The 24378-nt window shown below is 32.0% G+C and overlaps 5 protein-coding genes and 1 pseudogene across 5 annotated transcripts; 4 read left to right on the top strand and 2 right to left on the bottom strand.

The window, feature by feature from the left end:
• Positions 1-62: 62 nt before the first annotated feature.
• On the bottom strand, positions 63-3970 carry LOC100811713 (vacuolar iron transporter homolog 4). The gene is made up of 5 exons (XM_041009875.1): positions 3837-3970; positions 3624-3719; positions 3382-3481; positions 3179-3271; positions 63-1170 (listed from the first exon to the last, which is right to left on the bottom strand). Exon 5 carries the CDS (start codon positions 1162-1164, stop codon positions 508-510), a length of 657 nt encoding a protein of 218 aa, XP_040865809.1. The 5' UTR covers positions 1165-1170; positions 3179-3271; positions 3382-3481; positions 3624-3719; positions 3837-3970; the 3' UTR covers positions 63-507.
• On the top strand, positions 3741-5571 carry LOC102662515 (ethylene-overproduction protein 1). The gene is made up of 2 exons (XM_014768344.3): positions 3741-4991; positions 5205-5571. The coding sequence occupies exons 1-2, from the start codon at positions 4738-4740 to the stop codon at positions 5569-5571; spliced, it is 621 nt and encodes a 206-aa protein (XP_014623830.1). The 5' UTR covers positions 3741-4737.
• A 44-nt stretch (positions 5572-5615) lies between these two features.
• On the bottom strand, positions 5616-7463 carry CYP71D10 (cytochrome P450 CYP71D10). Its single transcript, NM_001249236.2, has 2 exons — positions 6528-7463; positions 5616-6280 (listed from the first exon to the last, which is right to left on the bottom strand). Exons 1-2 carry the CDS (start codon positions 7446-7448, stop codon positions 5669-5671), a joined length of 1533 nt encoding a protein of 510 aa, NP_001236165.1. The 5' UTR covers positions 7449-7463; the 3' UTR covers positions 5616-5668.
• Positions 7464-10123: 2660 nt separating this feature from the next.
• Positions 10124-13051, top strand: LOC100778206 (actin-101). The gene is made up of 5 exons (NM_001358096.1): positions 10124-10299; positions 10929-10998; positions 11126-11519; positions 11781-12394; positions 12517-13051. The coding sequence occupies exons 2-5, from the start codon at positions 10939-10941 to the stop codon at positions 12580-12582; spliced, it is 1134 nt and encodes a 377-aa protein (NP_001345025.1). The 5' UTR covers positions 10124-10299; positions 10929-10938; the 3' UTR covers positions 12583-13051.
• A 2057-nt stretch (positions 13052-15108) lies between these two features.
• Positions 15109-17946, top strand: LOC100811190 (fructose-1,6-bisphosphatase, cytosolic-like; annotated as a pseudogene).
• A 1475-nt stretch (positions 17947-19421) lies between these two features.
• Positions 19422-20856, top strand: LOC121173605 (uncharacterized). Its single transcript, XM_041009874.1, has 2 exons — positions 19422-19726; positions 20617-20856. The coding sequence occupies exons 1-2, from the start codon at positions 19532-19534 to the stop codon at positions 20749-20751; spliced, it is 330 nt and encodes a 109-aa protein (XP_040865808.1). The 5' UTR covers positions 19422-19531; the 3' UTR covers positions 20752-20856.
• The last annotated feature ends 3522 nt before the right edge of the window (positions 20857-24378 follow it).

Here is a 24378-nt window from a genome sequence, read left to right as displayed (position 1 = left end):
TATTGGAGCACCTGCAATTGCTTATGATCACTTATTTTTTCATCCATCTTCTTGTCTATTTCTATTTTTCTTCTCATCTCTCCCTTTCTTTCTCATTACCTGATTTATTACATCTTTTACTTTCCTATCTATCCAAAGTTGGGGTGGATGTTCAACTCTTTCCGGTTTCCATATAAATCTTTATGAAGTATGCTTGAAACCATTATCACAATTCTCATTTCGATCAGAGTCCCGCTGTTTCACACGAATACATGTGCACATTTTCTATTGGTTAATTGGAAGTTAAAAAAGAAAAAGAAAAATTAGGGTGTTTTACTGTAAATCACGGTGAGTAATTCGTATATTTTTTATACCAAACAGTATTACTCATTTCATAAACATACACTTGTAATTACCAAAGAAAGAAAGAAAAAAAAATCAAATTAATAAAACCAGATCTTATAGCTAGCTAGGCAGAGGCATATAGAAAAGAAAAAGGTGATGGAAATCACGAGCATAAGGATCAAATCAAACTACTCCAAGTCCAAGATGATCAACAAGCTTTGTTAAAGCAAAAGTAATTGCCATGGCCATCCAACCCCCAATCAAAACCCTGAAAGTGGACTTAACCCTGGGTGCTTTCCCTAAAAAGGCCCCCAAATCTCCAAAGACAATCAAAGCAAGGGTGACAACAGCCGCCACCACAGCCAGCCTAGCCTTATAGCTATTGACAAAGGCAGCACCAAGTAGTGGCACCCCTGCCCCAACAGCAAAGGCAAGGGCAGAGGCAAAAGCAGCATAATAAGGGTTTGGCAACTTATCCTTCTGATCCATGTTTCCCTCTCTTTTCATCTGAGCCAACTCAATATCATACTGTGAGTAAACAGAAACAAACTCTCCAATGGCCATGCTGCATGCTCCAGCCACCAACCCTGCCACCCCAGTTAGTATCATGCTCTTAACATCCTTCCTCACAGCTCCAACTCCCATCATGAGGGATGCTGTTGAGAGCAACCCATCATTGGCACCCAAAACAGCAGCTCTAAGCCACTGTGCCCTCTTCGCATAGTCAAAACCCTTCTCCTCCTCCCTCAACTGTGCTTCCACGTCCAAGTTTAACATCTTTGAAGGGCTTTTGGCTTCTCTAGGATCAAGGTCATGACATGGTTGAACATTGTTTGCCATGGCTAGCTGCAAGAGAAATATTAATAAAAGTTATAGGAGGATATATGAAGTGTGGAGAGCACACGCCTTTGGATAAAGAAATTTAATTATAGATGGAGAGCCAAGAGGGAAGGAGAATAGGGTAGTGGGAGACAGGTAGGACACTGAGTAATTTTTGAATCTAATACGCTTCATACTTAGAAGGAAGAGAACCCCAATGGGTATACGAAAGATATATAATAAATGCTTTATATGATATAATAATATCAGAGAGTCGAGATTCTCATCTTCTCTTCACTCATATTTAGCTTTAGCATCTCACGGCTCTCACATTGTGTCATCAAAAGTTTAAGGTGTCGGAATTTTTTTAAACCGTGTGTTGTGCACCATGAATCATAAAAAAAAAAAATAATATTCACAATTTAAACTTCTATTACAGTCCAATAAAAACTTAAGTCTTTGCCAATTCGTCATATACAAAATATAATGCTAACATATATGTTCTTTCATGTAAAGGAAATGAAGGAAAATTTAATGTTCTTTCACGATCTACACTTTTTCTTTTTTCTTTTTGTTGAATCACAATGCACACTTATACTATCGTTGTTTCGTGTAAGGTACGTGTGCGTATTGACATTAAAAATTACAGTTGTTATTATAAAAATCTCAAATATGTACTCATATTTTGGTGGAAGTAACATCTGCCAAATTGCCGAAAATGGAACTATATTATATACATGAAACCAAAAAATGGTAAAGGAAAATAAATAGTGTCCATCCCCAGGGCCTTTTCAAATAATATTCTTCTATAATTGCAAATGTTCAACAGGCACATTAACCTTCACATCAACAATACAACAATCTTATCAAGGTAGAATCTTAGTGGCTTTAATGCCCTCCGGGTGTAATTTTTTCCTAATTTATCAATTGGATTATTTTTGAATTATTATTTATTTTTGAGATAATTCTTAATAGGTGTTATAACTTTTTTTTTAACTAAAGTCATAAATTTTTTTATGACTTCAATTATTTTTTTTTATTCATGTCTTTTGAAGTCATAATTTTTTTTTACATTTATCACTTTGAAGTTGTAAATATTTTTTTAATTTAATTATTTAATAAATTAATATTTTTTTACTTTTCTAATTTTATTTAATATTTTGTATATATTTTTATATGATTTTACTTAATATTTTATAGATTTTTTGAATATTTTTTATTTAATATTTTTATATTTTATATTAATGTTAAAGAATTTATTTTTTTTGTAAATGAAAAAATAATGCAAAATACTTAAATCAAATAATGAAAAACAAAATAATGTCCTAGGAATTAGGACACTAATTAATATATTATATTTCTCTTTAATAAGTATTATTCATTTTATATTAATATATTATGTTGTTTTTCATTATTTGATTTAAGTATTTTTTATTACTTTTTTCATTTACAAAACAAATCAAATTTTTTAACATTAGTAAAAAAATTATAAAATATTAAATATAAAAAATATATTAAATAAAAAATACTAAAAATATATGTAAAATATATTAAATAAAAAATATTAAGAAATATATAAATATTAAATAAAATCATATAAAAAATATTAAATAAAACTAAAAAATTAAAAAGAAACATTTATTTATTAAATAATCAAATTAAAAAGAAGCATACCTCAGGCTCTTATTCATAGAACTAAAAAATCAAAAAGAAGCATACCTCAGGCTCTTATTCATAGAACTAAAAAATCAAAAAGAAGCATACCTCAGGCTCTTATTCATAGAAGCTATAATACCATATCAAGGACCAAGTCAAGCTGGTACTTAAGCTGTTCCCAAATGACGCTAAGATCGCATTCAATTATGTGATGTTCATATGAGCTACACAATATCGGATGATGAATATTTGGTTATTTACAAAGAAAGAAGGATGACTCTGTTTTCAATGCTTATGACTAGATCAATCCCCACTTTAAAGCAAAAATATTGGCACTACAAAAAGCGTATTAGAGGAAAATGATTTAACCATGTTTTACCCTTGTACTTCATGCAGACTTGGAACTTCTCTATCTATGGTCATACAGCAAGAATGAAGAGGAATGTGGATTTTGGATGTCAAGATCTATCCCCTACAACCAACATACACAAAGCAGATTTTGAAAGTTAGCTGACATGAATCCACCCACCAAAAATCTTTTTTTTCAGGGGTGGTGGTGGTTTATGACCAAGAAATGTTTACCTGTCGCATCTGATTATTGCTGGGCATGGACGCATGGTATGTGCTTTGGATTATAGGCTCCTAAGTAAAAATTTCTTTAGTTGATTTTCTTTATAATTTTCTATGCATATCAAGTGAATGAAATGATTAGTGGAGACATTGTAAGCAGATATATAACTACAGACCAAAAGTTGAGAAGTAACAACAAAAATGCAAAAATAGCTCTCATTCTCATAGACAGTAAGAAAGATAAAAAGACCTACTCTGGTATAAAGTTCTTTGGGCTTTTCCAAATGAGTAGCTTGTAGCTTCGAATTTCTCTTCTCAACTGGAACTGCTGCAAAGTAGTTCCAGTTTCCCTATTCAATTCATAGGCAGGGTATCAAATAGTAAATATATAATTTATTTATAAATAAGAAAAGCAAGAACTGATTTTGAAGTTGGTATTAAAAAAAATCCCTAAGGAAGGATCATACCATTAGAAGTGAAAGTGACTTGTTGAAGCTGTGGTTGAAATCCTTTACACAAACTGAGTGTGTAGCTTAGTTCCATCTGCCTCTGCAACTGATAAAGCCAGGATTGGCTCCAATTTCCACCCGAATTATTGTGCCAGCACTGTCAATCAAAGTGTGCAGCAATTTTTTGTTATACATGCCAGTAACCTTCATTGTCTAATAAGTGATAATTAGAAACTCCAGACCACATGCTCAAAGAGAGCAGTAGGCCTGTTGATTGTGCAGTATTGTGCTCAGCTGTGTGCACAGATATATCACCATTATCGTTAGCCATCTCAGAATTTTCTTCCTCATCCAATTCCCTCACATATAGGTGGCCACACTAATGCTTCAACTTGAGGGATAATGAGCTTGTTGGTGTGTGTTCAATGGATTGTGGTGGTTTTGTTCTTGAGTGTCCAAAGAAGAATTTGGAACATGGGTTGAGTCCTTGTTCAGTTAGTGATCACTGCTAGTGTCAGAAAGAGCCAAATCAGAAAACCTGCACTGAGACTGAGAATGTGTGTTTGTTAGATGAGGAAAGTGACGTTTTGTTCTGTGTTGGGAGTGAAGAAATCAGTTGTGTTAGGTGCAGGATAGCTTCACTTTCAGACCCTTTTAATGCTATGCTCTATGGTGGCTTTGCTGAGTCCAACATGGGAAAGGAAAAGGAAAAGGAAAAGAGTTTTGAATCAGATGTTGCAACTGAATTGGATCCTCCCTTTCATTTCTATATAAGTATAGAGCACTGGCAAAAGTGGAAGAGAAGCAGATAAAGGAAGGGATTATAGAGTTAGATAGGTTCATTGGATTCAAACCCTCCCCTGATTGCTTAGAATTGAGAGGTTGGTTGTATGTTGCACTTGAGGACTATGACAGTGCAATGAGAGATATTAGGGCACTGCTAACCATTGAACCAAATTACATAACTTCACATGGGAAGATCAAAGGGGAATACTTGCTCCAACTTCTAAACTATGAAGTTCAGCAAAAGTGTCAGGCTGATTGCTGGATGCAGTTATACCAACAATGGTCGTGTGTTGATGATATTGGTTCTTTGGCTATTATACATCAGATGTTAGACAATGAGCCTGGAAAGAGTGTGCTACAGTTTCGTCAGTCTCTACTCCCATTGAGGTTAGTATATCTACAACTCAACTAAAAATATCTCCTCTTTAACTTTGAATTCTCACTGTGTTTATTGTCACATTGTCAAGGATCCTTAGGACTTGAGTATGAATGCTTGACAATGACTAGCTTGTTACATTTACAATGTAGCTATTTTATGTATTCAAATTTAGTTCTGTTTTACAATGTCAAGATAATTCCTCACATTTGTGAAATTCACAGATTAAACTATCAAAAGGCTGCAATGCACAGTTTGCGGTTGCCCAGAAACCATTCTAGCCCAATGCAAGAGAGGCTAATTTATGAAGGATGGATCCTATATGACACTGGCTATCGTGAAGAAGCAGTGGCGCGGGCTGACAGATCCATTGCGATTCAGAGATCATTTGAAGCTTTCTTTCTAAAAGCATATGTGTTGGCAGATACAACTCTGGATCCTGAATCTTCTTCCCATGTTATTCAGCTTCTAAAAGAAGCACTTAAATGTCCTGCAGATGGTCTTCGAAAAGGACAGGTCAGTGTGATCTATGATACTATCCTTTTGGAACCACCGATGTTGAATGCGCGTCGTAGAATACTATTATATTAGTGTGTAAATTTAGTTATAGACATTGTCCAATTACAAAATGCTGAAAGTAGTAAAAGATAAAACTTAAATAGTTTATGACATTAATTGTTCATACATTTTAAGGTAGACGAGTAATGGGAATCAAGCAGAGGTCATTTTGTCTTCGTAAAGTAATTCCATTTGACTCCGTCATGTCAAGTTCTTCATTCTTCATTTTATTGGGAAGCTTCCAATCAAAGTGGTAAAGTAACTGAGCAAGTGGCAACTCAATGTTGGGTATGGCAAATGTAATGCCGGGGCAGATCCTCCTTCCAGCACCAAATGGGATAAATTCAAAGTCTGTGCCCCTAAAATCAATGGAGCTATTAAGAAACCTCTCAGGTTTAAAACTCTCAGTTTCACCCCAATACTTAGGATTCCTTCCAATTGCCCAAGCATTGATAATGATCCTAGTCTTAGAGGGTATCTCATATCCATTGATTTGGCACCTTTCTCTACTTACTCTAGGAACTAACAATGGCACAGGTGGATGTAACCTCATGGTTTCTTTGATGATGGACTTTAAGTATATCAATTGGTGCAATTCTGTCTCATCCACATATCCCTTGCTATCATACACTCTTCTCACCTCTGCTTGTGCTTCTTCCATCACCCTCGGGTTTCTTATCAATTCTGACATCCCCCATTCCACAACAGAAGATGATGTTTCGCCTCCACCAATGAATATGTCCTGCAAATAGATTAATATTGTTTAACTAAAGTGGAATGCATATTTTCTTTCACACAACCAAGTTATAAATTGTTTGATCTTCTATCTAAAAAGTTACAAGTCGAACAATTTAATTTCTCGCTTTGGTTTGAGGTTACATAGGCAAAATAAATTATTTGTTTGAATTATATATCTATTTTATTATTATTGACAGAATTATTTCTTAGAGTAAGTATTTCCCGTATTTGACAAGACAAATACTACTAACCTGGATGACGGCTTTAATGTTGTCATCAGTCAAGCGAAATTCCGATTCCTTTTGAAACTTGAGAAGAACATCAACTAGATCTTCCACTGCTTCACGCTCCTCGCTGCTTCTGTTTCTATTTTTGTGCTCGTCGATGATGTCTTGCAACACCCTATCTGTCACTCTATGCACTTTTTCAAGTTTCCCCGTCGCCCCCATCATTTGAAACACTCTACTAGAAGGATAGAGATCAGCAACAGAAAACCCTCCCAGAAGCATCAATTGTTTATGCATGTTTGATATGAACACTTGTTGGTATCTGCTCTTTTTACCAAAAGCCGCTCGTGCCGCTATCCCAAAAGTCATTGAGTAAATGCTCTGGGTGAGATTAAAAATGGACCCCCCTTCTTCACTTGCAGTTGCAGCTATTTTTTTAACTAGTTCTGCCACCTCCTCTTCTCTTATGGACCGAAAAGACTGCACGCGCTTTGCTGTTAGTAACTCTACTGTGCATATCTTTCTTAGTTGCCTCCAATAGTCTCCATGTTGACTGAAGACAATGCCAGAACCGTTGTAAGAAACTATTCTAGACAATACAAAGTCTGGCCTATCAGAGAAGTTGAGATCATGTGTCTTCATAATCTCTTGGGCCATTTCTGGGGAAGTGACTATGATGTTGGACACCTCTCCTAGTTTTAGATGCATTAATGGACCATACTTATCTGCCAAATTTTTTAAGTAGTAATGAACCGGCAGTGAGCCAACAATCTGGTGTATGTTCCCTATGAGAGGTAGTGTCCTTGGTCCTGGGGGCAATTTGCAGGTAGAGGAGGTTTTGGAATCCGATCTTTGAACTAATTTGAAGAACACGAAGAAAATAAAGAGAATGGAGGTAATGAAGTAAATAGAGAAAGGGGTGTGGTTGTGAAGCTCCATGACCATGATGATAGATCTAGGAGGAAATTAACTAATGTGCAATGAAAGATGCATGCATAGTCTAGATATACAAAGGAGTACTTACGTATGGAATGATACTGAAATATGTGGTGTTCAGCATTCACAGAGAGCGGACAAATTATTTAAGGTGATGATCGCTCCACGATGTACAATCTGTCTTTTGGTTAGAAGCATGAAAGCTCCGATATGGATGCGTGGCACCCGGTTATCACGGTAAAATTTATGAGTGCAGTTAACCTAAATATTTATCTCCTTTCGCCGCTAGCTATATATTACAATTACTCAAAGAAATACTCAAACGAGTGTAGTTGAATTCTCAACATACAAAGTTGAGTTTGTAAGGGTGATTTCCGTTTGATTTTCATAAAATATATCTTGAGAAGAAATCATTCTTTTTTATCTCAAATCAAATATTAATTCATAACTTACTCAAAGTGTCAAAGCTTATACAGATTTCATCGGAAAATCAAAATCCTAATTATTAATATTAAAATAAAAGTTATATTTTTTTATTAATAAAAAAGTTATATACTACCAAAATATTTATGGACCACCGGTGAGTGGTGGCTTCGATGTTACAATGTTTCATATTCAAAACGAATATAATAATTTAAATAAAGAAATAACTTAAATAAATGCCTTATAGTGATTTTTTTATAAGCCAAACATATAGTATATATAATTCTATTGAAATGGTACAAGCTAGTACAAGGGGTACCACCGATATACCAAAATAAGAATGTAAAAACAGGTTATGGAATTCACCCACTACCTTATCCTACGCGAAAACAGTAGCTATGGCAAAACAATTAAAAACACCACTCGAACCATAAGCCCTGGAGTTTATTTATAATTTCTTACAATTTCATTTATTTATTAAAGGTGGTAGCAAGATTCAAATGTGGAGACAGTTCAAAGCGATTTTCATATATGATGAATGTGCATGCAATCACGATGACTTAAAAACATGAGATAATGGATAGTTATCATTACGGAAAAACAACAAATAAATGTCAATTATATCATATAAATAGTTGAAAAAACAATGTATTTTGGTTACCAACCAAATCAGTCAAATTTATCTTATTTCAATAATTTATCTTTCATTTATAACTTTATTTATATATATTACAACACTTTTAGGTGTAGCATAATTTAGTCAATTTAAATTCTACAACTCGTAAGAAGCTTTTTGAAGTGAATTGAGAATTAATCTAATTAAGAACAAAATTTCCTCCTTAAATCTTGATTTTGATTTAAATAATTCCATAGAAGGGTTGAATAATTATTTGATGATCAATTGATCGAGGAGGTGGATCTGATGGGCAACGGAAAAACTTTTAAGAATTGGTCGGCATTAATAGGGTCCACGGGCCTATCGTAGCCATCAAGGGTGACGTGGCAGCAGACCAAACACACCGTCCAAACGAACATCACAAACAATGGACGGCTGAGAACTTAGTTGTATGGTAATATATGGTTCGGTATAGTTGAGTTTGAATATCTGGAATTCTGGAATATTCAAATTATTTGAATATACGGTCAACTTAAATTTATTTATTTTTTCTATTTTAGTTTTTTTGGTGAGTTTTTTTATAGTTTAGTTTAAAATAGTTATTTAAATTATAAATTTTCATATGTCTTTTTAATGTATTTTTAATTTAATAATTAATCAAATAAATTAACTTAATGTGGAATTTAATAATTACGTGAGTTTTGATTCACTCGATCTTAAACGCTATTTTTACTTAATCATGAATAATAAAATAATAAAAGATTACAAATAATAATAATAATATATATCATGGAGAATATTTATAACTGAATCCTTGACTTGCATAGTCAAGACATTAGTTCAGGTCAAATTACATGTCCAAGTTTTATTCTCATCACAATTCTCAAGTAATAACAATACTTTTATCGATTAAATAAACATATTTATATACTATTCCATCTATTCCATAAAAAATGCACGATAACTTTTTTTTTTTTAAGGAAATGCATAATCACTTGCTTGACAGCAACAAATACAATACAATTTTTAATAAAGGAGTATACTCTAATATTAAAATAGTTTAGAGTGATCTTTGTTTGTTCTTTCTTTCCAATGAAGAAAAAAATCTATTATTAAATATTTATATGGAATTAGTCATATTAATGTCAAAAACTGATAATATAATATAATTTAAATGTCCATAACATATAAAATTATATACTATCGTTCTTTAAAATACTATTACATTAGAGTTCGATAGAGGTAAAGAAACGAATCAGATTTTATATGAGAACATAACAGAAAGAATAATATATAAATATATTAAAAGTGCAAAATAGTAAAAAAAAAAATCAAATCTAACTAAAATGAAAAAAATGTGATTTTTAAATTTTTTTTAATTATGAATTTGATCAACTTTTGAATTTAAAACAATTTAATCACTTTTAAAATAAATTATTTGAATTTTAAAAATACTTCATTTACTAGATTCTAAATAAATTCAAGAACAATGATTCGGTTTAAAAAAGTCAAGACTTTGTTTTTCTGTTTGCTGTTTGATGTCAGAAAGAAACCATTTTTTTTCTTTTCCAACATTTTCCACAATAGTCTCGCGTTGCTTGGAATAGATTTATCTCGAAACCAAACACTCAAAACTGCGTTGTCCAAGTCGAAAGTTAATTTGCATTTGAGTTTCATTTCACTCTCATTTAGTTCTCTTCAATGAATATAAAAGCTTCCTTCTTCAGTGAAGCTCTTTCGCGAAACACTCCCCTTTGCCGCTGTTGTTGTTGCTGCACCACCGAACAACTTCCCCTGTAAATCGCGTTTCGTTTGTGCAAGGTGCGTTTCAATCACCAATTCTGTGATTTGTGCTTTTCACCTGATATTTTGGATGAATTTTTGTGCTTACATGCTGTTTTTGGTTACTGGATCCGTAAACTTCTGTTGTGTTTTCTGGATCGAAATTCTTTTGACTTCGTTTGCTCTTGCTGATGTGGATCTACTTCGTAGCTGCATCTTGTGTGTTTAGGTTTCGGTTGTTGCTTAATTTTGTGGTGAGATGTTTTCTGATGCATCGGTTTTGATTTTCGGCTTGTTTTTATGCGATTTATAGATGATCAAATTGGAAGATGACATTCTTGCTTAGCTTGTTAATTATGTGTGTATCTTTTATTTTTATTTACGAGTCTTGTGGATATGTTCTGCTATGCATGCTTCCGATCTTTCGAGTGTGTAAAAATCTTTTTATTGCAATTGCATGAAAATGATGGTATTACTCGTTCCTTTTCTTGATTGAACGAAAAGTGAAATAATTGTGAGTAGTAGTTGATGTAGTTTTGCATAACTGAGTGATAGTGAAAAAAAAAAGGCCTCTCTAGAATTTTAAGCTTTTAATTGTTGCATCATATTTTCTTTGGTTTCGTTCTTTTTTATTTCCTAAACAACTTCTTTCCCGTTCTCTGCTACAGGTTTTAAAAGATGGCTGATGCTGAGGACATTCAACCTCTTGTTGTTGATAATGGAACTGGAATGGTCAAGGTTAGAAGATGTTTTGCCAATTGATGAGTGTTTCTTGTGCCATTGAAGAAGACTGTTCACTCTGTGCTTGCTTAGTATTCATTGTTAAATATGATATTGATATATATATTTTTCTCGATGTTTGCAGGCTGGTTTTGCAGGTGATGATGCTCCTAGGGCCGTGTTCCCCAGCATTATTGGGAGACCACGCCATACTGGTGTAATGGTTGGGATGGGTCAGAAGGATGCTTACGTGGGTGATGAAGCCCAATCAAAAAGGGGTATACTCACCTTGAAGTATCCTATAGAGCATGGCATAGTCAGCAACTGGGACGATATGGAGAAGATTTGGCATCACACATTTTACAATGAGCTACGTGTTGCCCCTGAAGAACACCCCGTACTTCTTACCGAGGCACCACTCAATCCCAAGGCCAACAGAGAGAAGATGACCCAAATTATGTTTGAGACTTTCAATGTGCCTGCCATGTATGTTGCAATTCAGGCTGTCTTGTCTCTGTATGCCAGTGGACGTACTACAGGTTTGTTTCTGTGATTGATCTTGGATTTACTATTTACTATACCGTGGACATGTGATTTCAATTGGATTAGGTCAGCTTATTATCTGAGCAAATTCCTGTAAGTTGGCTGAGTTCTGATTTGATATTAGGCAGTATTCAATTTTGTTTATACAGCAGGCTTAATTCCACACGTACAAGAGTGGGATATACATGCATTTCTACATTAATTATGACCAGCATTATTTCCTTATTGGTTTGTCTTGTTATGTTGGTATTAAACAGGTATTGTGCTTGATTCTGGTGATGGTGTGAGCCACACGGTGCCCATATATGAAGGGTATGCTCTTCCTCATGCAATTCTTCGGTTGGACCTTGCTGGCCGTGATTTAACAGAGTACTTGGTGAAAATCCTTACCGAGAGAGGATACTCCTTCAGCACCTCTGCCGAAAAGGAAATTGTCCGTGATGTGAAGGAGAAATTGGCATACGTGGCCCTTGATTTTGAACAAGAAATGGAGACTACTAAGAGTAGTTCTGCAGTGGAAAAGAGCTATGAATTGCCTGATGGACAGGTCATTACAATAGGTTCTGAGAGATTCCGTTGCCCAGAAGTACTGTTCCAGCCTTCTCTGATTGGTATGGAAGCTACTGGAATTCATGAAACGACATACAATTCCATCATGAAATGTGATGTTGATATTAGGAAGGATCTGTATGGAAACATCGTGCTTAGTGGAGGGTCTACTATGTTTCCGGGAATTGCTGATCGCATGAGCAAGGAAATTAGTGCTCTTGCACCCAGTAGCATGAAAATCAAGGTGGTTGCACCTCCTGAGAGAAAGTACAGTGTCTGGATTGGTGGTTCTATCTTGGCATCACTTAGCACCTTCCAACAGGTTTGTACTGATGTTTTTTTCCTGCTATTCTCAACATCCCCCCCTCATTTGTTCTTACAAGTAAAATGTATTAGTTTATGGAAGGCAGGTATTGAGTGTGTACTTTGTTCTCTTATATGTAGATGTGGATCTCCAAGGGTGAATATGATGAATCTGGGCCAGCCATCGTTCATCGGAAGTGCTTCTAAAGTTGGGTCAAGTCGAGCTGGATGGTGATCAAGTTCTTCATGCACCCAGTCCTGTGCCATATTTCAGTAAAGTTTGGTTGACTTATTTGGTATTTGAAGCTTTGGGTTTTTAATAGATATATCTAGTTTAATGAATGGATTTGTAAGTTGAGTATGTTATAAGTTTCTCCGTTAGGTCACCTTGGAAGCCAGACTTTTTATGCAATTGGCGGATGGTATTGGAACTTTGTAGGTTCTGCTTGGTTTGGTTTTTCCTTTTATTCGATTTTCATGTTGTGGCCAAGAATTAGGTGCCTCGAGTTAGGAGGACGATAGTCTAAGCATCTTTTCTCACAGGGATTTTTGAGTCAGTTTCTGTTTATATTTATTATATGCATAATTGGTTTTTATGTTTGCAGTACACTCAGAAATCAGAATGTTTTTATTGTTTGAGGTGATTAATCGTTTATACACCATATGATTAAATTTATTTGTATGAGCCTGTGGCATGTATTTGACAAGGAATCGAGGTTTGTCAATACAATAGTGTGTGTATGCACCTTGCCAATATTCGAGAATAAAGTTCATTATGAATAAAAAAATAGACCCTGCCTTGATGGGGCTCAAGCCCGATCCATCAACCTCACCTTGACATACGGTTAAACCCATCTCATTTGGTTTACCCGGATTTCCCCCCTTAATGAATCATTTACCACTTTGGTAATAATTAAAATAATGAAATGCTCGAGCTGTATTTGAAGTCAATTATTAATAGGGATTTACTACAATTTACTTGAAGTGTATAAGTTTTTATAAAAAAAAATGGAAAATGTTATAGGAACTTGTTAAATAATCTTTTAATTAATCTAATAATGATGTATAAGCTTTGTTTATTAACCTTATTTTATTGTTCTTTAAAATATATTGTTATAATATTTTGAAATGATTTATTAATTAGTTGCTGAACGATTTTAAAAAAATTGAAAATTAAACGTATTTAATAATTACAATACTTAACATATTTAAAAAATTAAATTGTATATTTTACAATTTTTTAATAATGTACTAAAAATATTTGTTAGTATATTCTTAAATTTAATTCTTTACTATATTTAATAAAAAATGTTTCAAAGTTTTATGGAAGTGTTAGATGAACTGATAAGGATGGTGTCATTTAAACTATGCTCGCAATTTCGTATATATGAATAATTTTGTGAAAAATGTGTTATAAATATTTATTTAAATAATGTTTTTTAGATTATTTTTTAAAAATTTATATACTAAAATGAGAAACTATTATTTTTAACTTAAAATTCCTGAAAATTAAAAAATTTCTTCCTATCAAATGCCTTCTTAGTGTTTTTTTTCTTACTTCTGTTCGAATTTTATTTATTTAAAAATATTTTTAGCTTTTCAATATAAACTAAAAATTTATTTTTAAAAGGTGATTTGAGGTATTTGTTATCAAATGATTAAAAGGACGATGATTTTTAAGATTCCGTTTGTTTGTAGAGAAAGAAAATAAAAAAGAAGAAAAATGAATCTTACAATTATATGAGACACATTTTTATATTTTATTTTAATTCAAAACTTTTGTTTTATTTTATTTTATTTTTCTCTACCAAATGGATCCTAAAAGATGAGGTGGAAATTGGAAAATATATGTATTTTTTGACAAAAGGAAATATCAAGCATTTCGTGAAGACTGCTTACTGTAGCGTTGCTTAAAAAAAAACACCATAGCTTAAAATTAAAGGAACAAATGATTTCATCTATTATGTCACTTGCAGTCTAAGCTTTTTTGAGCTATTGAGTATTTCTTTTTTTCAGTCAAATATATGCTCACAAATTGCCCGTGTATACTATTGGAGTTATTTCCCCCGTTTGGACATCAATGGACAATCATAAACAAATTAATGGAAGTTGATTTGGGTGAAATGACAAGTGTGTTTTTTATTATTATTTTTGTTCAAATTGTTGTATATGTTTTCTTTTATCAAGTAGCACCTGGCCTTTCCTTACTAGATTTGCTTAATTCTAATCACTTCTATTTTTCTATAATCTTTCGTGGAAGTGGGGGTTAGCGTGACCCAGACAAGGCGAGGAAGTTGTCATTCTAATCCTGATGAATATTAGGATTCAGTCAGAAAAATAGAACGTTTGATATTATTAAAAATATGAATTCAATTTAAATATATTATTGACTAATAAAAAACTGTCATGTTATCTTTTTTTTTTTACATTGTTATCTATTATCTAATAAAGAACTGTCATGTTTAATAAAATTATTGACTTTTATAAAAGTTATACTTAAAAGATTATTTATAATTAATTGATAATATAACAAATTTACACTGAAATTACATAAAAATTAAAGTATGGCATTATTGATCAAAGAGTCTTTGATCAAGCTGTTGGATGATAAAAATAAGATGAAAATATAGGTAAGAAAGAAACAAATAGAGAGAAATAATAAATGTTGGTGAGGTATTTAAGATTAATAGGTTTTTATGTATCATTACTCATTAAAAAAATCATTCATGTGTATCTAAATCTCTTATTTGTTTCCTTCATGCTAGTATTTCTTTTCCTTCTCACTCAAAGCTATGCTATGAGAATAATTCGTTCATAATATAACAGCTTGGTACCCATGTGTCATTCCTATCATCTCGTTGACAAAACTTGAGTTTCTTATGCCCGAAATTCTCACTTTTTCCACTGTTCCCTAGGAAATATTTATTCTCATCTTCATCCTCTACACCTCTAAGAGTTTTGAATCCCGAAATATTGGAATAAGTCTTATACCCTTATCATCTTCTTTCATTCATTTGCATATATTGCTGCTACAGAAGAAGGACAAGAGGGAATTCATAATTTATTGAGAAAGAGAGAAGGGAAGAAGAATGGATCACCAAGCTGACACTAACAGAACTGATTTGATGACTATCACAGGCTTTGTTCTGAAAGCATCCCGAATCACGTGGCGATTTCACCATCCTTCTCAATCACATTCTTCTTAGCTGCAAATTCGTTTGTTCTGCTGTTAACAAGGTATTTTTTTTCCACTACTATATCCCATCATAAACACTGGACTAGGTAGGGAAAACAATGTTAATATGTTATGTTCTCATGTTTTGAAATTTTCTTCTTGGAACATATTTTCATGACCACTTTTTATTGGCAGGCGGGATTGGCGAAACTCCTATGCTGGAGAGACCAATGCTAAAGTGAGTTCTCTGTTTCTGATTTCGGAAATAGTCATTGATATGACTAAAATAGTGTTTATAAGTAGGGCCAATTATCACTTTTGAGTTTGCTCTTGTAACTGAGTTAGGTCCAAATTCAAATTTTAATATGATATCAAAGTCTATTTTTGAGATTGTTATTAGGCTTGTCGAGACATCCATTATTAGGTTGTTATCTGCATATGCTCAGTCCTATAAACTTCATGCTTGAGATTTCACATTGACTAGTATTATGACTAAAACAGTATATATAAGTTGGACAATCCTCGCTTTTTGAGTTAGATTTTTGGGATGATCTAAATACAAAATCATACGATTTGTTTTTCTATATACACTATTATATTTAAGCTTTGGTGTTTTCTCATATTTGAAGTACCTTTCTGTAGGGTGAGGAGCAAAAGAAATTGGATGTGCTTTCAAATGAATTATTTGTGAAAGCCTTAATCAGCAGTGGACGCAGAGTAAGTAAGTCTGTTTCTAGTTGTTGCTTTCTATGTTATCCTTTTTCTTGATATGAATTTGAGTTTGATTCATATGCAACCCTTTTGGCATCTTTTCTTGCCTGATTCGCGTGAAATGCAATTTATTGTCTTTTCAGTGCCTTCTTGTTTCTGAAGAGGTTGAAGAGGCTATATTTGTGCCATCATCACATCGTGGCAAGTCAGTTCAAAGCTCTAGAACCAACCAACACTCCATCTTTTAGTGGTATTGTTAAAATACATTATCTTATCAAAGTAACAAATTCATTTTGATTTGCAGATACATTGTTGTGTTTGATCCTTGGATGGATCCTCAAACATTGACTGCGGGGTTTCTATTGGAACTGTATGAATTTTTAATTTCAATTGCCAAACATAATTGCTGCATTTGAAAACTGCAAAACAGAAAATTATAATAAGTAACCAACATTTTCCCTGCTGCATATAGATCTTTGGTATTTACGTAGTGAAGAATGAGGCTGAAGTAAGTCTTGAAGATGCATTGCAACCTGGGAACCAAATGTTAGCAGCTGGTTACTGCATGTATGGAAGCTCTTGCACGGTAAAACACACACCAATGTATGTATGTATGGAAGCTCTTACTACTATATTTTTTTTAAATGGAGGCTGTTCTCTTTTTCTAGTCACGAATATCTGATGCTGATTGAATTATGGAATTGCAGTTCGTGCTTAGCAAAGGAAATGGAGTGAAGTTCATATTGACTCACCCAAACATCAAGGTACATACATACATACATATATATGTGTGTGTGTGTGTGTGGCAGTTAAATTGGCATATCAAGTTATTAGAATTTTTCACAGGAAATTCTAAATGTTCTTCCATGTAATGGGACGTAGTAGCAGCTTCAAGATGTGTATATGTCACTCTAGAGTCCTTTAATCCTTGCAGACATTGCATATATATATATTCTTTTTTTTTTGTTGCGTGTCAGTGTTTCAAAGTTAGACTATTAAATCGAGCTTTGAAATTTGTTTAATTACTATGTGTTTCTTGCATAGATACCAAGTAAAGGAAAGATTTATTCGGTGAATGAAGGAAATGTGTTCATTCTAACATTGATGAGTAATGCAGTATGGTTGCTGATATCCATCGAACTTTGCTTTATGGTGGCATCTTCATGTACCCTGCTGATGTAAAGAGTCCAAATATGATCTACTTTGAATTTGCTTCTCTCACCCACACAGTTGCGCATGCAACTTTCCAAATCTAGACTTGTTTTCTGAGTTATATGACTTATTTATGGAATTTCACTGTGAAATCAGGCTTCTCTATGAAGTCTTTCCAATGTCATATTTGATGGAGCAAGCAGGAGGTCAGGCTTTCACAGGAAAAAATACATGAAGGATTACCAGTATTCCTTGGCAGCTACGATGACATGGAGCAAATGAAAGAGCTTTATGCTGCATCCAAAGAAGATGATTACTAGTTCTTGAACTCTTGGCAGTTAATTGGGTAGTTTAGGTGGAACATTTGTGTTTATTTGAAAAAGGTTAAGGGGGATTTTTTTTGTCTTTAATTTAGAACATCCTTAAGTTGCAATTATAGATCGATAATCATTCAATGTGCAAAAGAATGGAAAAAAACTTGCCACGACGCAGCTAGCACAACATTATAAATCCCTCGATTTGGGTTGCATTAATTGGGTTTTTATTATTTTTTTTCTTAAAATTCGACCAAAATCAACTTAATAATCCAATGGCGATTACCATCACCGTCGCGGATCAGAGCACCGAAACCACTATTGCTTGTCATAGGATGCTGATGTTCATTGATAAACAGCCGCCACCGTAGACAAGAGTAAATGAGAGATCTAATAAACAATGTATACATTTATTTTTTAAAACAAAAGAAAATTAATGGGATGATCAAGTTTGTTCGGATTAAAAAATATAAATTCAATAATTGAATTAGTTATAATTGATTTACTTTACATTTAAAATAAAATTAGTATTTTAGCTTTTAAAGTAAAAACTATGATAAATTAACATCTTTGAATATATAAACTATATTTTAGATTTATAATCACAAACTTAAATTGTAACATAAGACTATTTTTAATCATTAATAATTTCTTTAAAAAAATATATTTAAATTCAATTAAAAAAAGAAAACATATTAAAAGAAAATATATTGATTTTAATATTTAATGCTCCTTAATTCTAATAATTTAAATTAAATACAATTCAATTGATTTTAATTTAAAAAATAAAAAATAAAAATTAATTAAACGAAATAAAATCAATTGAATTAGATTGGATTTAAATTATTAGAATTATCGAGTCAATCTATTCAAATGGGATTTATAACGTACGTATCACATTTCTTGTTACCGCAACAAGGGGTTACATCAGTTTTGCAAACCCCAAGGAGTTACACTAAAATGAATGAAATTTACCTTCGGTCAAAATGTAAAGCAATAAGAGACTGTAAAGCGACCTTGCGACATTTGCGGGAAATTTTGGAAAGACAATGCAAAATTAAAATAATACAAATGGTCTATCTACGACGCATGCATATTTCTTTCTTTTGTCTTAATCCTTTGCTTCTTTAACGAAAAAATGATTCTGATTAATACGGTATTTTAACTTAGAGTTAAATAAAATTTGATCAAAAATTAAATTTAAATATTATATAAACAATTCAACTTTAATTTTAATATATTAACGTTGATATTCAATCACCTATTATAACATAAAAGTTAGAAAAAAAGATAATGTCATAAAAAATAATATAACATACTGACATGTAAATCAAGTGATTATATACAAATAATTAATATGCTGAAATGAAATTATTTAGATTATATCCGAATTTAATTATCAAAGAAAATAATTCTTAATTAATAAAAAAGAGTGCGTCGTGTTTTCATTTTTGTCATGAAAAACCATTGATTGGTTAATTAACTACAAAACCCAGCCTGTGATTGCCAATCACGCAGCTGTCAGGTTCAAACTTCATAAAAAAAGAAGAGTTAATAGCATTTGCTAAATATAAGGCACGAATTAAATATGGGCATCCTAAAAAATTTGCATGCCACAAAACAATAACTCCACCACCCAAAATGTCCCAAAGGAGCCTTATAAAACTGACGTAGGAATTGACATGCAAAAACATTCCTTGTCGATAATCTCTTGTTTCTCTCATAACCTTAGGGAGGACAATCAATCAAGAAGAGACCTTGCTTGGTTCGTTCTCCCACATCTAATAATCTAATAAATTGAAACATGGGCAACTGTGCTAGCTACCCCAAGACCAACGAAGGTGAGGCCCCAGTGCCTGTGCCGGTGCCAGAACCTGTCGCCGAGGAGGTCAAGGTTGAGCAGCAAGAGAACAAGGCTGAGGAAAATGTCGTCGAGGCCAAGACAGAGGAAACCCCTGTCGCCTCTGCTGACAACTCTCTTGTCACCTTGCTCAATGAGGTATATACATTAGTTACATTTTACACTCTTATTCTTGTTTTATTCTACCAGTTACATATATTAGATAGAGAATTAATGTATATAATCTTTGTTTTACAAAAATTAAAATTAAGGTGAATGCATATTAATCATAAGTTATACACTAATACTGGATTGAGGAAGCATCTTACCATGTGAACCTCATTCACTTCTCAAATGCAATTGACAAGAATATGTAATATTTAATGAAATCCAATATCTATTATATAAAAAAAATATAAAACAGTTTTATACTGTTATTTAATCACAAACTAATATTTATAATAATTTTGCTAACTTTTACATAAATAACTTAAAAATCACATCAGGGATAATTTTTAATTAATTAATAATATAAAAAATTTTACATTGATATTATATAATCATTTGATTCTAAGTATTATATTTTGTTATAAACATATCAATTTTAATTACTTAATTAGGAAGACTTGTTAGGATATTTGTAATCATTATTGAGAATACAAACATATATTGGAAAAGGTTTCGTTGAGAGGAGTTATTTATTATTGTGGAGATGATCTGATAAGGATGGGTATACTCAATTAAAATGGGGTGACTGATCAGGGTGATTATAGGATCCAATCCTAAGGATACACAACCTTTTAGTCTCAAGTATGATGTGCATAAGGGTTTAGCAATGAGGGTTGATACATGATCCAATCTGATTCGGAAAGTATTCCATCCTCCATCCTCTAAACATAACCTCAGGCATGTTGTGTTTAGAGGCTGAGGGATAAAGATCAATATAAAATTTGATCCAGAGGATACATATATATATACTTTTAATTTGATCATTTTGAGGGGTTGTATATTCATGTCATGAGATTCTCAAATATATAATGTATGGACAGAATGAAGAAAAGAAAGAAGAGCAATTTGAGGCCAAGGAGGTGAAGGCTGAAGCCCCGAAAGAAGAGAAAGCCCAGGCAGAGGATGCAAAGCCTGAAACCAATGAAGAGAAACCCGCAGCCAAGGCTGAGAACTGAGAACGTGCAAACGTTGTTAGTTTAAACCTAAAAGGATTGTGATGCTCCAAATATACAAATGTGTTTCTTTTCCATTTTGTGCTTAAAGAGGATTCATTAAATCAATTTATTGTGGAGATTCGTTATTTTTTTTAAAAAAATATTTAACTATATTGTATTTACATGACCACACAGCTGGGTAGGGTAACGTAAGATAATGAGAAATGGAAATGAGACGTTTGTTTGTTAATTAGCACAACACAGAATTAACGTGAAACAAAAGTAAAATAAAAAATAAAGAGGGAATATAATAGTTACCAAAAGAAAGAAATGGGGTGAGAACTTCAAAGGGTCAACGTGCGCTCTTTTGTGTTCACAAAAAAAAAAAAAAAGAGTCTCTTTCTTAAAGGTAGAAAATATCTTTAATGAAAGGGAAAAATACAATATTGATTATTTTTATTTCATGTGATGTAACAAAACAGTACGTATTTCATTGTTCTTTAAATTCTTCACAACCACCCACTCGTATCTAAACATGTAAATTTGGATAAGAAAATGCAACAGAAAAGCGAGGGAAACATGCTATTGTACAATCAAAATTGGCTTTGTTATTAATTTAGACATGCTAGTTGCTACTTTATCTTGAGTGTGCAAGGCAATACATTAATCGAAATGGTAAGTGGACATTTATTTATTATTTGGTTTTGTACTTATTTTACCATCGTACGTTTTGCCACTTATTTATTACTGGATTATATTGCTTACCTCATTACTTAATCACGCAAGTGTACTACAGTATTTCCCTATTATTTTAAAATTCTAATTAATACGACACTAGTTACCATTCATTTACTGATCAATATAAAAATTAATGATGTGAATATAGCATAAGTGAATACACACGAAAGAGCTGGGTTTGATAATCTGATCACATGTTATTTGTTTCATTTAAACAGTTTAATTATCATCACTATCATGAAGCCACCACGTTTTGTTTGAGTGAATCATCACTCATTAAGTCATTCTACACCCATTACTTTATAGAGTTTCAAGGGGTTAAGATGGGAAGATCATAAGATAAATTTGGAAGGGACAGGTCAAGGAATAATACTTTTGATTGGAGATTTCCATGATCATGACGAGTTAATCTCAAAGAAAGTTAGTAAAAAGAAAAACGAATTAGTTGTACAAACACACGAGTTTAAGAGCAAGGTACGTAGATCTCAAAGTCATCTAATTAGTTCCAATACATTTTCATATCTCTAGTCTATCATGAAGGTGCTCTTCACAATAAAAGCATCTTTTGCATTTTAATTTCTTCGTCCAAAGCCTTCCAAACCACATAATCCTTCTAGCTGTCAAGATTAATTTCGTAGTACAGTACTACCAATAGGTCATTTTATTGAAGTACCACGAGTCTATAAATTAAGTATTTCACTTATAATACTTTTATTTACCAAAAATTGAATAATAATTAAATTTTAGCTCTAAACATTTAGAAACACAAATAAGAAAATATATATTTGATTTAAAATGGCTTTATTATTCGTCAAAAGTTTTAAAAAAAATTTAAACTTTATTTATGTTAGGCATGAATAAGATATAAACAAGATGCCATAGAACTCATTCTATATTAATCAAGAAGTACAGTAGTTTGATATCATTAAGTTTTTAAAATCAATTAACATGAAATTGTTGTATTTTAACTTAAGGGTTTAAAATAATTTAAGTTATTAATACACAGTCATGTTAAATATTCAAAGAAAAAAATTGTTACTTATAAAAATTCCATTCAGCTTAATTAAAAAAATTAATTATATCCCATAAAAAATCAATGATCTTAAAAAAAAAGCATCTGTTTCATGAGACTTGAATTAAGAGTCACGCATGATACTTATTATTAATAGCAGTATATCGTTAAAAAAATATGTGTGCTAATCATTAAATTTATTCAAATTGCAAAAAGAATTTCAATTTTTAAACTCAGTGCAACTATTTAATACTCATTAATATAATATATAAAATTAAAATAAATTTTGGAAAAATGATTATATAATAATATTATAAGAGTAAAATTGAGTCAAACTGAGTATAATTTATTAATAGTAATTTCTAACCATCATACTAATTTTAAAATAGATCTAATTTTAAAGGGTATAAACAAGATGAAACACAATGATATTTATATGAATGATTAGCACACATATCATAGATATATCGTTTGCCGTACGCCGCACTTTGCTTCATCAAGGATATTTATGTGAAGAGCTTAGACGGAATCGCCAAACCAATTAAAAGAGAATGCGCAGTGTCTAAACTCTAAACGTATAATGAAGACCAGCCATGTGATGAGGAAGGAACTAAACAATTTTTCCAATTTTAGTTCTTTCTCCCAATAACATGCCAATGTCTTTTAGTGGCACTTGTAAGTGTGCACATGCTTATATCGCTATCAACATCATTCCAAATTCCAATTAATTGGAAGCACGTCAGAAGCTGCAATAGATAGCTTCAAAACACACGCCCCTCTTCTGATTCTTGAGGAATTAATGGAATTCTAAGATCCCACTAACCATAGCCTTTCTGCAACCTTTCATGTCCTTCGTTCCGGTCTAGTGTGTCTTCATGGATGTTATCCAAATCTGTGTGCTTAACATCCAAAGTGGTATTTGCTTCTTATATTTTAAGGTAGATTAAGATGCATACGACAAACTCCAAATATTAATTGTCCAAAGACCCAAAGACACTAATTAACAAAGTACTAGTGTTATAGGTTTCCTTGAGTATTTTTTTTCTTCTTCTTCTTCAAAATATTAGTCATCTTGAAAAATTAAGAAATCATTAATTTTTTTTATATCACCTTTATATATTTTATGTAAATATTTTTAATAAACTTTTTTTTGAAAGGATATTTTAATTAACTTAATTATGAGTATATTTTAACTTTTTAAATAATGATACCCTTGTCAAATAAAGATATTTTATCATAACATCCAAAAGGGCATTTCCTTCTTATATTCCTATGGCAGATTAAGATGTAAATGACAAACTCGAAAAATTGTCCAAGACCGAAAGAGACTAATTAACAAAATAATATTTATTGTGTTTTATATTATAGGTTTTTTTGTCCGTCAGTTAAAAAAAAAGGGTTTAATTTCCTTGCCTGTCAAAGTTTAATTTTAAAGACTAAAATCAAGTTTCACAAGTACAAAGCTGAAAATATATTTTACCCAAAATAGTAACAATTAATCTTCCTGATCTATTGTCCTTCCATGCCTTTTAAAAAAAATTTGATCTACATTTTTTTATTCCATTTCATTAACATCAAAACTTGAAGGCTAATTTTAAACATTTAATAATAATACTGAAATTATATGTTGTTTTACATTTTCATATAATAAAAATTTTCCTTCTAATAAAATCTTTTTACTTTTAAATATTTAAAATTAGATCTAAAGACTAATTAACAGCAGTATTTTATTTATTTTATCTTATTTTTAATATTTTTTTCTATCATTACTCCCGAAGGCTTTTAAATAATTAATCTCTTAAAAAAATAAAATTTAAAATTATTCTAAATGTTTCTTATATTTATATATGGATTAATTAATATATTTATCTTTAAATTATTTGATTTTTTTAAGTGGA

Source organism: Glycine max, chromosome 15, assembly GCF_000004515.6.
Source record: "Glycine max cultivar Williams 82 chromosome 15, Glycine_max_v4.0, whole genome shotgun sequence".
NCBI lineage: Eukaryota > Viridiplantae > Streptophyta > Magnoliopsida > Fabales > Fabaceae > Glycine > Glycine max.
The sequence above is the reverse complement of the archived record's forward strand: the minus strand, read 5'-3'. Positions and strand labels throughout refer to the sequence as shown.

Bases quoted from the DNA above. Each gene is read 5' to 3' on its own strand.
- LOC102662515 (XM_014768344.3), top strand. From the start codon at position 4,738: ATGAGAGATATTAGGGCACTGCTAACCATTGAACCAAATTACATAACT. The intron at 4,992-5,204 runs GTTAGTATATCT...TGAAATTCACAG, and splicing joins CAGTCTCTACTCCCATTGAG to ATTAAACTATCAAAAGGCTG.
- LOC100778206 (NM_001358096.1), top strand. From the start codon at position 10,939: ATGGCTGATGCTGAGGACATTCAACCTCTTGTTGTTGATAATGGAACT. The intron at 10,999-11,125 runs GTTAGAAGATGT...CGATGTTTGCAG, and splicing joins ATGGAACTGGAATGGTCAAG to GCTGGTTTTGCAGGTGATGA. The intron at 11,520-11,780 runs GTTTGTTTCTGT...GGTATTAAACAG, and splicing joins TGCCAGTGGACGTACTACAG to GTATTGTGCTTGATTCTGGT.
- CYP71D10 (NM_001249236.2), bottom strand. From the start codon at position 7,448: ATGGTCATGGAGCTTCACAACCACACCCCTTTCTCTATTTACTTCATT. The intron at 6,281-6,527 runs GTTAGTAGTATT...ATCTATTTGCAG, and splicing joins ACATTAAAGCCGTCATCCAG to GACATATTCATTGGTGGAGG.
- LOC121173605 (XM_041009874.1), top strand. From the start codon at position 19,532: ATGGGCAACTGTGCTAGCTACCCCAAGACCAACGAAGGTGAGGCCCCA. The intron at 19,727-20,616 runs GTATATACATTA...ATGTATGGACAG, and splicing joins TTGTCACCTTGCTCAATGAG to AATGAAGAAAAGAAAGAAGA.
- LOC100811713 (XM_041009875.1), bottom strand. From the start codon at position 1,164: ATGGCAAACAATGTTCAACCATGTCATGACCTTGATCCTAGAGAAGCC.